This window comes from Ixodes scapularis, unplaced genomic scaffold (assembly GCF_016920785.2).
Source record: "Ixodes scapularis isolate PalLabHiFi unplaced genomic scaffold, ASM1692078v2 ptg000822l_1__unscaffolded, whole genome shotgun sequence".
Taxonomy (NCBI): domain Eukaryota; kingdom Metazoa; phylum Arthropoda; class Arachnida; order Ixodida; family Ixodidae; genus Ixodes; species Ixodes scapularis.
This window is the reverse complement of record NW_024610043.1, coordinates 565734-578912: the sequence shown is the minus strand read 5'-3', so window position 1 is coordinate 578912 and position 13179 is coordinate 565734. Positions and strand designations below refer to the sequence as shown.

The following is a 13179-nucleotide window of genomic DNA, read 5'->3' as shown; positions in this document are numbered from 1 at the left end:
CAGGCAAAAAACTCCAATCTCAGTATTGAACCAGCTTGCCTGCACCCTTGCGCTAGTTACATCAATCGCCCATCCGGTCTCGCATGGTTTTTCCCGCCGTCTCTTTCGCGCTCTCGTCGTCTCGTGAATGTCGTCTCGCACTTTTTTTTTTGTAAGTTTTACAACGATAGATGGCGGGCGTGTGCGGACGCTCCTATGCTAATGTGCTGGGTAGCAGCCATGCCGTCACACTGAAACGAAATTACGTTTTTGCACGGCAGGAGTTACTTTTTGAGCTGAAGCACTCGCTTTTGCAAGCAACGGCCGTGGGAAAACTATATTTGGTCCTGCCTACCAGTCCGCACGTCGCTACAGATATGGAGCTTCCTAAGCTGAAACATAAGGACAGCTGCATGTTCATCAACATTCCAATTCTTGTTTAAAACATACGCTACTACAAAAAATTCCTCATTAGTTCGAAGGCTGCTGTGTCTAAGTATTGATTACCTAGGTTTCTCTTGGTTGACTTTCTTTTGAGAGGGACCCCGGTACATGAAAAATCTGTCGCGCAAAAAAGTTGGTGAAGTGAGCTAAAGCAAATAAGGCAATGTCTGCACGCTCAACCCGCACAGCACGCTTGTGTCTTGAGTTCAGTCGTTGCACAAAGCGCTCCAAGAACGTTTTACCCTGACTCGCAATGTCCTGCATCAATGCGCTCAGGTTCTTTTTTCTTTTTTGTATGTTTAGCTTGTACTTCGCCTGCCGGCCTTGCAAGCACGCGCCGCTGAACTATTTCTTGTCGCATGCTGGGCAGTTACATTTTACATACATTTTTGGAGACCAGTTGGCGACTGAGCGTAGTGGCATGGTTTCGGTTTCGATCGAGCAGCCGTCTTCGCTTGCGCGACGAAGCATGTGCAGCTCCAAGCCTGCCGAAGTTGCCTTGACGTGCATGCGAACATCATTGCACGACAGAGGCACCAGCCGGGACGCTTGCAATCCACTGTTTTAGGTTTACTTTTGACGAAAGTCTGGCACGTCGGGAATCGGTAAAACGGTGGGAAGCAGTTTTTCAAAATTTTTCGCCAACGCCTAAAGCAGGGTGTCGAACCGGAACCGAACCGAACCGAAAACCGGAACAGAACCGTTATTTTTAGCCGAACCGGAACTGAACCGAACCGAAATCTTCGCCGCCATCTTGGAACTGAACCGGAACGGAACCGGAAAAAAATATAACGGTAACCGGTTTAAAACGGTTCACGGTAATTTTTTTTTTGTTAGTATTACAAATTTATTATTTGGGAATAAAAAATTGGCACGTGAATTCCTCTAAGTATTGATCAAATCGTCATATACAGAATTCCAATGTATAATAAATCCTGTTTTTTTGCGGCGCTTTCTTATTGGCACTATAAATAGCCATGTGTCACATCGTCACGTGACGTCATAATGTCAAGACATGCTGTCAAGTAATGTCACATCACGTGACCCCGTGACGTCACGTGACTCACCGCGTAAAGTCGATTCAAATTGAGGACGTCGCTAGATCTATTAACGTTGTTGATACCGTGACGTCACATGACATCACAACTTCGCACTGAGAGTCCCGTCACACCATGATGTACCCGATTGTCATGATCCCGAGTCAAATGCTCTGGTTCATGACAACCAGAATCGCCAAACATTCGGGTAACGGCTCGTGTTCAACTCAAAGATTATGATGGGCCCGAGTCCCACTAGAGCTAGAAGCAGAAGCAAACGAAAGCGACAAGCCTCAGACACATGCAGCATGTTCGCGATGGTACCTTTATACGGCTTTGAGTTGTTCGGTGCTCGCGAAGTTAGCAGGAGTGTTTACAAGCCTGCAAATGGTACCATCGTGTGCATGATACTCGTGTTTGAGCATAGCCTTCTTTATTCTACAAAGCCTGTCAAATCGCGAAATACTCTGGTTTAAGGCTAGCCGCTGTCGTTTGTTTGTGTTTGTCGCTTTAGTGGGGCTCGGGCCCCATTATAGCCCAACTAAAACTATATCTAAAGATTAGCCCATGCTTCGCTTTGCCAACCCTGCTTATGACTATGATAAACACTGACGGTGCATATATTAGGATCAGATCACGTGGCTGATAGTTCTAATTGCGAGTTGAGGAGGGGAAAGCTGTTTCATTTCTTTCTTTCGACTGTCTTTCATTTCTCGGAGGAACAAACTAATGGATGCTTTTGCAAGTTATCAACGTCAGGGATTACAACTTGGCGGTATTTATTGAACTGAAGGTAAAAAAAATGCTGCACGGCCCATTTTACATGTATGCACACCATTGAGGCTCCCAAACATGTTTTCGTTATTGCTGAACTGCCTCAGAAAGTTGTACCGAGAATAGAAGTGTTAAAGGGTCTAAATGTGACGTATTAGTCCGACGTTACATGGAACTATTAGTGTGTACGTGAGGGATAGCTGAAAAGAAAGATCCTAGTGGTCTCACGGGGATAGCCAAACGTTGGCAGCCGCTCTAAGTCTCACAGGAGTGTCGTTCTCAAGTTCTCCAAGTTTCGACCGCCCTGTATTTTGTTTAACCTTCACAGTTTGGTGCAAAGTAAAAGCAAGGAAGAATTACTGTTAACGAGCGACACAGATATAATTGTCGAGTGAACACCACTCAATACGGAGCAGGCAATCCCTGAGGAATAAAAAGTATCTTGAGGAGCAACTAAAAAAAAGGGAGTGGGGAGGGGGGTAGTTTTAAAGCATACTGTGTCGTAAAGATTCCTCTACCGCGCACTTTCGGCGCAGACTAGAAAGCGTGGCCTGGAAACGATAGTGACAGATGGGTAGTTGGTAGGGCTGGGCAATTGATCGATTAACCTTCCGATTAATCGATTAAGGCTTTAATCGCGATCAATTTTTTTAGCCGGTTAATCGGTTTTTTAATCAGTATCCAAAAAGAGGTCGATTAAACGCACGCACGGCTCTATCCTGGACGACCTGCCGAAACAAAAAGTTTGGGCAGGTCGTCCTGCCCAAACTAAAATTAACGACATTTGGCCATATTGTGTCTTATAATCATGGTTGCCAGTTCTCTGAAGCTATATCTGAAATCACAGGAAACGCCATTCTGCCATCCACAAATGTTTAAACAGTTTGTGACACAGCAAATCAATATTGCGTGACCTTCCTAACACCGAATCTAATGCTGAGGATGTCGCACTTTTGAATTATGACGATCGGCACGAGCCTAAATTTCGGCGTCCACAACAATGCCGGGGAACGGAGTGCCGATACTCTAAGCGCAGCTCATTTAGTGGCTCTAGGTTTAACTATATGTATCATCAATTGCAAACGTCCTCTGCGGCGTGCGCCAGAGTGTAAGAAAAGTCGTCAAAGGCAAGCCAAGTGGTTGCATTCTTTTCAATATAATATAAAAATCAACACAACCGATTAATCGATTAATTAATCGATTAAAGGGTGGCGATTAATCGGGTTAAAATGTTTAATCGACGCCCAGCCCTAGTGTTGGTACAATTGTTATTTGTAAAAACACTCTTGCCAGAAAGAACGTTTTCGCCGCGCCAGATACTCGCGCCGTGTCTAACGACGATGCACCAACAAGAAAAATGTGTGCCTCTCAAATACATAGCTTGCACTGAGCGCGAAAATTTTGCAGCGTGCATTTTGCCCCATCGGATTTGATATTCTCAGCAAGAACAACTCGCAATGACAACCTGTATCTAGTGCGATTACGTCACGTGCAAACCATGTTAAATACTTCAGCTTTCTGGTGAAGTGCGACGTTCGCAACACTAGCAGTAGACGTCCAAGGTGTAAAGTTGTGTAGTATTTATAGCAGTCTCGCGATGATATACGGCAGCCCAATGAAATGTTGCAGCACATGACTGATAAAGAACAGAGTCGTGAAGTAAGGTCCCAAAACAAGTGCACGTAAAACCTAAGATAACATTAGTAGTATCTCGCGACGTTTCGAGCTGAGGCAAGCTGATACCCAAAAGTGACTTATATTAGGATTCTAAAAATCTTCATTTGCCCTGCGAGGAATCTATGTTTAATTAGGAATATCATTTTATGCATTTCTTTGCATCTCTTTGCAGTAAAGCGTTGTGTAAGGGATTATTTAGAAAAAATTGCGTGTCATCTCCTTATTTCTGCACATTTCGTGTATTTGCCTTGCGATATATCATGTGACCACAGTGTTTTTTTGGCATACCCTGCAACCCAGTATTTTACACTGCAAAACAGCTAACAAAAGCACGTTGCCGAAGACTCAACAGCTGGCGTATTTTCGAGTATCGTCCTTCCGTGTCGGTCTCAGGCGGTTATGTGAACTTCATAAAGTCAAATTTATCGATGAAAATACGAATATAGTTAATTCCTGTCTGAAGATTTGGCAGCATAAATAGAAGATCCTCACCTCAAAGATATATAAGTAAATGCACTTTTAAATTATCTGAAAGATGTTCTGCAAATCTTTTTCGGCGCTTTTATCCTCTATAGACACGTTAGAGGTGATTTAGAAAAGCTTTAAATAATGTTGTTTTTTTTTATTTTGAAGCTAATTTAAATAACTATGTGTTCCTCACGCATATATATCTTCTAAAATATATAGAAGTTTATTATTTCGTTTTTTATGTGTTTTTATTATCGCCTTTTTTTACTGGAACGAATGATGGAACTATGACGATTGCACACTTAAACTCTCAGAAAGTGTCGAATTAAGTAGCTTCCGAATTGAGTAGAGCATGAAATCCCACTTTGTTCTATTTGACAAAAATCATCAATTAGAGAGGGTGATGCTTATTTGCAAATTAAATTGACCGGCATTTTGTCAAGAGCAAACCTCAGAACCAGGCTATGCCAGTTTATCCAATATAGAAAATGTTCGCATGGGTAAGCACTGTTTTAGGTCAGATTCGATCTCAGTACGAAGGTGCTCATAGGTTAGAGTGAACAATTTCAGCCACTCCTTTTCGCATGATTCGTCGCCCGCATCATGGTGCTGAGAGCAAACAATGCTAGTTAGAAAAAACAAGCATTGCGATTGTCGCTTAGTGTTTTTATAAAATATAGAGTGGAAGGACTTGTCCCGTGACTTTCGTGACATTTTTAAAATTATATTGCCTTAAGATCAGTCGTCTCGTCGTCATATATATATTGTGAAACGTATTCCGTAAAACACATTTTATGGTATATATGGCGACGAGGTGCCCATTTCATGATTTTATTCACTGTAATTAATTTCTTAGTTCAAGGGCAAAACCACGATTCAACATCTAATACTGCGATACAAAGTTGAACCTGTCACGGGTATTTTAGGCAACCTACTTCACTTCGAGAAAACATTTCGATTCAGGTTCAATGTATATGTGACTCTGGTAAACGAAGGGAGGTTGAGTCGTATAAACACGACGTTTGGTATGTTAATGGAAATTTTCCTTTCTTGTTGTGTAGGTATAAATAACAGAATTTTATAATTTTTCGTACCTGAAAATAAAACTGGATTGAACAAACGATAAAAAAAAGAAAACTATATACTGTAAACGACTTATTTTTCGTGGGCTCAATATTTTGCGATTTAGGTCAAAGCTGAAGTTTTGGAATAATTCGTGGGTTGTAATTTTCTCGACGCGGTGGAATCTCACTATAAATTTCAATCTGTTTACATTTTACCGAAATTGTTCGCGGGACCCATTTTTCGCGAATTGTAGGCGATTCGCAAAATTCTCAAAAATAGGTCCTCGCAAAAATCAGATTGTTTACAGCAGTTAGTTTCATGGCCTAATTAGTGCCTATTGACAGAACAACGCAGAAAATATATTCTCAATTTAGCGGTTCAAACCGGTTCGAACCGGTTCGAACCGGTTTGAACCGTTATTTTTGCGCCCCGGAACTGAACCGGAACTGAACCGAAAGCCGTGAACCCGAACCCGAACCGAACCGATAAAAATATCGGTTCGACACTCTGGCCTAAAGCACTGTACACTTGTGGGGTGTCTCAATGTCTCTTTGGAGACATTAAAAGTGGAAATTCATTACTAGCCTAAGCCAAAGCGAAGCTTGCAGCAGCTTTGCTGAAAGTTATGAAAAGCAAAAAGTACCCACTAGTCGTACAGCACCATTTTCTTGTGTGCAATTTCGCATTGCACTCCAGTAGCTATGTGTTTCATCAGTCGGGGACTGCTTCCATTTATTATATTATATCACTAGTCAACCTAATGCTGGGATATTTACTGCTAAGCTGGTCATTTTCAAACAATTTGTATTATGTGAAGTTTAGTTCAAATAAATTTGAATATGTGAAGTTTGGTTCTTATCTATCTATTGTGGGTACATATATAGGTATCATTTAACTGAAGTATTGCAAAATCTGTCATGTCATTGACATTTCAGTTACATCTTGAAGCACTCCTAGGTGGTCGAACTTGACTATCATTCGTTTATTTCAGCGACCAAAGTTCCCTTCGTTTGTGCAGCACGTAAAAAAAATATTTTTTATTTTTCTAAGAATATCTGCTCCGAAAGCCATTTTTGGTGCTCCGAAACACTGTTCTGGCTGCTCCAAAAGCCACTTTTTCTGCTCCAAAACACTGTTTTGGTTGCTCCGAAAGGTGCTCCAAAATGGCTTAGGCCAATCACATCACTGCTGTCTTGCGTAGTTCTAAGCGTGTAGCTACCTATATTTACGGCAGAGGAAGTTTAAAAACAACATACCTGGATTCTTGAGTGCAAATAATGCCCTCGGGGTTATCCGGCCTGTTGGATCTTTAAGCACGATCAACGCTGGAAAGTTGACTCCCGCTGCCGGTGCGCACAAAGCTATGGTCATAACCAGTTCCATAGGAGTCGAAGCAGCCTTTCTGAAGACTGCAATCGCTTCAGCGTAGTCAGTGGGCAGCTTTTGACTTTCGTTTGTCCCAACCTGCATGGACAGGTCGTGGCATTTTTCCAGCGAGCAATGTTCTGGCACGATGCTTGAAAGTTGCCCAGACCCATCTGTGCTGCTAGCTGTCGCGCGTGCTCTTGGAGAAGCCGGTTGCTGATGGCTCGACCAGCTGATCTCTGTCTCCAGGAAGTCCATCAATGCGTCGTCATTTTCTTCGCTGAAAACGGGTTGTCCAGTACCCATCATTCTCTTTAGCTTGGTCTTTCCATGGCACTGCTGCACGAGTACTAGGTATTTCGTGTTCCATTCCCAAACACGCTTTCTGTCAACCTCGAAGTGGTGGGCAGTCTTGCTCATGTTGAGACCATTCTTGTGGTGCCACTCCACGATTTCCACCTTCTTCGGATGGTGTAGCTGAAGCTCATCCTGAGACTGCATGTGAATGTCTTCACAGTTCACTGGCAGATTGAGGAATGAGATGGCCAGGTCTGTCTGACCTAGTTTTCCTCTGCGGTTATCAATTGAGACGATCGGATGCGGGGCACCGAAAGAGCAACCTTAAACCTTTGTCATGTTTTGCCCCCTTACCACTTTATCCACAAAAACGTGACCTCTTCCCTTTGTAAAAGAAAATTTAGAGCCTCAAAAAATAAGTACTTGCATGTTTTTGATTTTTGGGAATCGCTATTTCTGGAGGGTGGGCAATGTATCGGCAGAGTGACTGAAATAGATATTTAAACAACAAAGGGGGTGGGTCATGAATCGGGTGGGGGTGCCCTTTCGGGATTTTACGGTACTTACTGATAACATGCAACAACTTATCAATTGTACAAATCTCATTCTCAAAGACTCCGTGAGACTTAGTCTGGGTAAGACATGGTAGAAAAATGTCAAATAATGTGCGGAAGCTTGGAAACTAAAACTGTAGCACTGTGGTCAGTACCCACAACCTTACTCATAGTCCAAATTGACGTCACAGGCTATATAATGTGTTTCACCCTCCTCCACGTGGAGGCGCAGGTTACGGTGCAGCACCCCCCGCAGCACCCAACTGCCCGCCGGGCCTGGAATACCTGACTGCCATCGACCAGCTGCTGGTCAAGCAGAAGGTGGAGCTCCTCGAAGGTACCGACTCTACCAAATCCCTGTACCGTCAAGTCCTGCCGCTGCAGCCATGCCCATTCCAGCATAGAAAAATTCACAGGGTCTCTCTTATGTTAGCCCTAAGACGACTTGAAGGCGAAAGCCCAAGTGCCGATGCATTGAAAACAAACACATGATTTACTTTAATTAAATTAAATGAAATTCCTCTTAATTTGCTTTTTCGTCCCTCTTAATTTCGTTTGCCTCTAACTTGCCCGAGTGGTCACGTAAACGTTTTGATACCTTGACGCCGACGTGTTTTTGCTCAAGGACTTTGAAGGTCGACTGAACGATGAGACATATGAGGCTTTCACCTTAAAAAGCCACGGCCGGCATGCGACTGCAACCGAAGCGTCTAAAAAATATGAGACCTTGCTAGCTCGATTCGGCGTCGGGCGTAGATTTTCGCGACAAATTAGGGATGGTCCGAAAGTGATTGTCGTACCGAGTTGTTCCTTGGCACGTGCCCAATTGTTATGAGGGCCCGTGAGTTGTATTTGAAGGCATCCGGTTTGAGTTAATGTTCGAACAGAAACATAATTAAAGACAACCAGCAGCGAGCACAACTGGGGGTGCGCTTTCCATAGCCACCCCTAACGGTCAAACGTGAGGTTGAAGACACGTGACCAATCTGAAGAAGTACAAGTCGTGCACTGGCATGATCTAATGATAACATGTTGCAATGAAGCAACGTTTTCACTGCTGCAAATGGCAGAATTACCAAGGTTACTCCGAAGAAGTAACAGAGTTACCCTTCACCCATATTTTTATGAGTGTGTTGAGTTAGTCGCAGTGACTCCCAAAAAGTAACTAGCTTGGGTTTAAACTTTCATTTTATATACAGGGTGTCACAAACAAAAAATTACACGGTCTTTTTTACCGCAAAAATAAACTAGGCATCGCCGAACGTTCATTCTCCGCCCAAAGGTAGCACTAGAGGTCACAACCAGATGCCAAAGTTTCAGCCCGATCCGATAACTTAATCAAAAGTTATAAGTGATTTTCTGAAAATTTCAATATGAAATGGAGCCCATTTTTGCCCGTTTTCGGTTTCTGGTGCCATAGAGCCCCATGTGTTCGAAAACTCCGTCGGCCACCATTTTCCCGTTGAAATTTTCAGAAAATCACTTATAACTTTTAATTAAGTTATCGGATCGGGCTGAAACTTTGGCATCTGGTTGACCTCTAGCGCTACCCTTGGGCGGAGAATGAGCGTTCGGCGATGCCTAGTTTATTTTTGCGGTGAAAAAGACCGTGTAAATTTTCTTTCGTGACAGCCTGTACAATCGCCGACCGATTTTTGGGACTTTGCAGGGACTGAAAAAAACCTCCAAATAATGGAGCAGCCCAAAAAATGCAGCAGATTGAAAAAACTTGCCTTTATTACGTCTAAGAAGGCTCGAAAAGGGGGGTTATCATTTGAGCCCGTTCTCGTTTCGACCTTCTCACTTGGCCCTTCTCAAAACAACCATTCTCAAAAAGATCTTCTCTCTTGGACTGGCGCATTTGGTCCTTTCCCGTTTCGTCTTTCGCATTACAACCCTCCTCATTTGGGCCTGTTCTCGTTTCGCCCTTTTCACCTGGCCCTTTTCAAAACATCCATTCTCAAAAATATCTCGCCTTGACCCGTCGCACTTGAATCGTCTTTTTAGGGTAATATTAATACATTGATATAATTTGTGCGTGTGTGTGTGTGTGTGTGTGGGCCACATTACAGGCATACTCTCTCTGCTAAGGATTTTAACAGTGCGTCGAGGTCGTCGTGAAAAGCTACTAGCCGGCAATAAAACAGACCAACTATTTATCGCAGCCAGATCATATTCCGAAATGTAACGTTGTTTGAGGTCTCTCGACTTGGGACAACGCCACCACTTCTAAAATGCAGTGGTTTTCAAAAGGGGGTCTGCGAAGGCATCCTAGGGGTCCGCGAAGCCCGGTCTCATCAGTCGGGCACGGCAATATTAGTTGTCTTTCTTCACGTTGAGGAGAGACGTTCCAATTTTCGGGAGAGTACTCTCGTGTGTATGTCAATGAGATAACTCCATTTCACACTAGCAATTAGTTATATCCATTTATTAAATCATTCTCATGATAACCTATACCTTCCTATTCCCCTCACCCCGAACGAGGTCCTCCATCATCTCCGCCTTTCTACTAGGGGTCCGCGAAACATCAATGGTTGAGAACCACTGCTATTATGTATGCTATTTCTGTTCAAAGTTTCCAAATTAAATGTTCATCATTCTTTTTTTTTCTCATTTGCGTAGAGGAAGAAAAGCAGGCGTCAATGCACGATTCTTAGTGCGTACCTCTACACATAACATATATCTGATGGTATGTTGGGGGCCCAAGCAAGGTAAGGCTCATCAAAAGCCGCGAAGGCATAACGACGTTAGAAGCATGCCGAACTAGTGCCATTCAGTCGTAGTACGAACGGGCGAAATGAGAATGAGTCCAGTTGCGGAAAACACGATTCGGATCTTATGAGAAGGACCAAATGAGAATGGGTCGAAAAGTGCAAGGTTCAAATACGAATGGGACGTTTTGAGATACACCCGCTTGAAAAAGCTGTGAATAGTGCCTGCTTCAGGTTATGCCTCCATTTGTGTTTGGCAATTTTGTACTAGCTTGAGAGTTGCTGCCTTCTTTTCTAGCGTTATAGTCAAGTACTTTCTGCGCTTCTTAGCAACACATTGCGGCAGTGGAAGAACAGATGAGGCAATGACATCCAAGCCAGCATAGTCCAAAAACACGGTACACAGAGGGGAGATAGAGATGAGAGGCGCAAGCCCACAACTGCAGTGGCGAATAAAGAAAGTAAAATAATAACAGCAATGTTGATGATAATGGTGCACAGCTACAGAAAAATAGCCGTGCAATGTCACCTAGCAGTAAGACTTAGCAGTCCTGAAGTAGCGCTGCCAAAACAAGTCAATCCATGTACAGCCAACATAGAATCCAAAATGGCCGCTTCTCGGTCGTGTTTCCCGCTGATCTCTCGCGAAGATTTTGTCCGAAAAATTGAACTCTCAGACTTCAAGCTGTCCGAAACATTGGGAGTGAATATGCACTATTTCTATTGGGTAATGTCACGGTTCCTCTTTTAGGTCTGAAATATCAAACCAGTCCGAATTATTGGCATCCGAAAAATCGGTCAGCGACTGTGTCCCATGATTTCAAGGTGTGCTGAAAATGGGTACCTGACATTTCATCAAACACCATTTCATCAAAGTGCATTTCATCGAACGCCGATTTATCGAGCACCATTTCATCAAATCGGTTGATGCCGTTTCATTGAATTTCATTTCCCCAAATTTTGGAGCATTACAGTGCTTCGTAAATGTTTTACTCTTGCTTCTGAGTTGTTTTCACTCCGTTGTCGAATCGGCAGAAAAAGAATTCATACCGCTGGCTGCCTCTTCACCAATATTATGGTTAGGTACTAAATCATAGAACATAACAAAACTTGAGTGGGTAGGAGACGTGTTGTTTTCGGGTAAGATAAGCGGCTGCTCACCACCTCACACTTTGTTCCCTCTTCATCCCTCTAGTTTTTCACGCATGAGAGGTACTTCCTGGAAAAAAGATAACAATAAAAGGTGGAACGAAGAATAGTTTTAATTTGTATTGCTATGTTTACTTGTGTTTTCATTCTATTCTAGGAGAATAACTTCCTTTCTAAGAACATAGGTCGAAATGCCGGCAGCTCCACGGTTCTGTCGATTACGAGAAATTAAGAAAAAGGGAATACACATGTTTTCGTCTGTTTCATGCGACATGGAGACAGGTCATTACTTCCAGAACTGCTTCGTGCTTGAAGCACAATACCTCCATTCAAGGACGACTATTAATTAGGCATTCTAAAATGCCTGATTAACCGAAATTTTAGTTTAGGTTGAAAACAACTGGCTACCGGGTGGCTAAAATATTCTATTCAAACAAAAATCAGGCACAAATGTGTTTCATGCAGTGCACATTGCCTAAATCTGCGCAGACATCAAGCCATCATCGCACCCCGATTTTAACGAAATTTACAATGAACAAATATTTTCCATATTCCTATCATACTCTTACGGAGGATCGTGTACTTTTCTTCCTTTAAGCAATGTAAAACAGAAATGACAGAAAAACCCAAGAGGTTCTTTGGTGGTGTACATGACTTAAAGTTTGGTAAGAAAGGAGCCAAAAAAGAAACTAAACATTCTCTAAGCCCTCAGCTTAGACAACCCACTCGTCTTCCTTTCAACCTGTCATTGACTGGATGTGCTTCAAAGACTTCTTCCAGTTGTCCAACTTTCTTCCAGTGGTCCAATTTTCCAGCAAGACCACCAATAGCTGCAAGAGTTGCAGTTTCAAGGATTTTGTTCCTCCAAATGGGGTGTCGTAAGCTCTTTTGCGTTGTGCTCTGCTAATACGAGCAACACCTGCTATCTTTTTCGGAGCTTAGCGAGAAATGCCACCAAGAAGTGTTTGACGGCAGACGACAGCCTGTGACACCAGAATTTGAATTAATTCTTTTGTCTGTGCAACTGGATTGCCTTTTTTACTGTAGTGCATGGTATCTAGCCAAACGCTGGGGCACACTCTCTCCTTCTCCGAAGGCTGTTTGTATAATGTTACGAATATGCAGTGACTCGAGCTACTATTGCCAATGGTGCTGGCTTGGCTATGGCTAGCCTTGGCTCTTTGTGCGGGAACCTGTGCCTGAACCGTGCCTTTCGTCTCAATTTCTTGCAGCTTTCCTTGGGTTTGAGACACAGAACAAGTACACCATCAAGAACAGCATGGGCCAGAAGGTCTACCACGCCACAGAAGGCAAGTCTGACGTGCTCAGTTCCTGGCCCAAGACGCTTCTCTGTGCCCTTTGGCAGTTCTAATAGTGGGATGCATGGGTTCCCCTTGGTTCCACTTTTAAACATGAAAGTCTTTCGACTATCATGTTTAGAAAAGGTGTTTCAGATGACACCGACCAGGTTCTAATGTGGACAGAGTATTTCGTCGCCCCACAAATGAGTTAAACAGATAATGAATGAGTTGTGTCGGTGGCACTGAGTTTTATTAAAAACATTCCACCCTTTCATTCTCCTATCTCTTATAAGTTGTGTCAATTTCAATTGTTGCCATCGGTTCTCACATGCTCAATCTGGGAATTAAAAGGCCTTTG

General features: G+C 43.1%; 1 protein-coding gene across 1 annotated transcript in view; it reads left to right on the top strand.

Moving 5' to 3' along the window:
- LOC8040108 (phospholipid scramblase 2) overlaps positions 1-13179 on the top strand; it is a 54133-nt gene that overhangs the window by 16123 nt on the left and 24831 nt on the right. Inside the window, exons 3-4 of the mRNA XM_040214112.3 lie at positions 7893-7997; positions 12753-12830. Coding sequence (XP_040070046.1) covers positions 7893-7997; positions 12753-12830 — 183 coding nt within the window. The remainder of the gene's footprint in view (positions 1-7892; positions 7998-12752; positions 12831-13179) is intronic.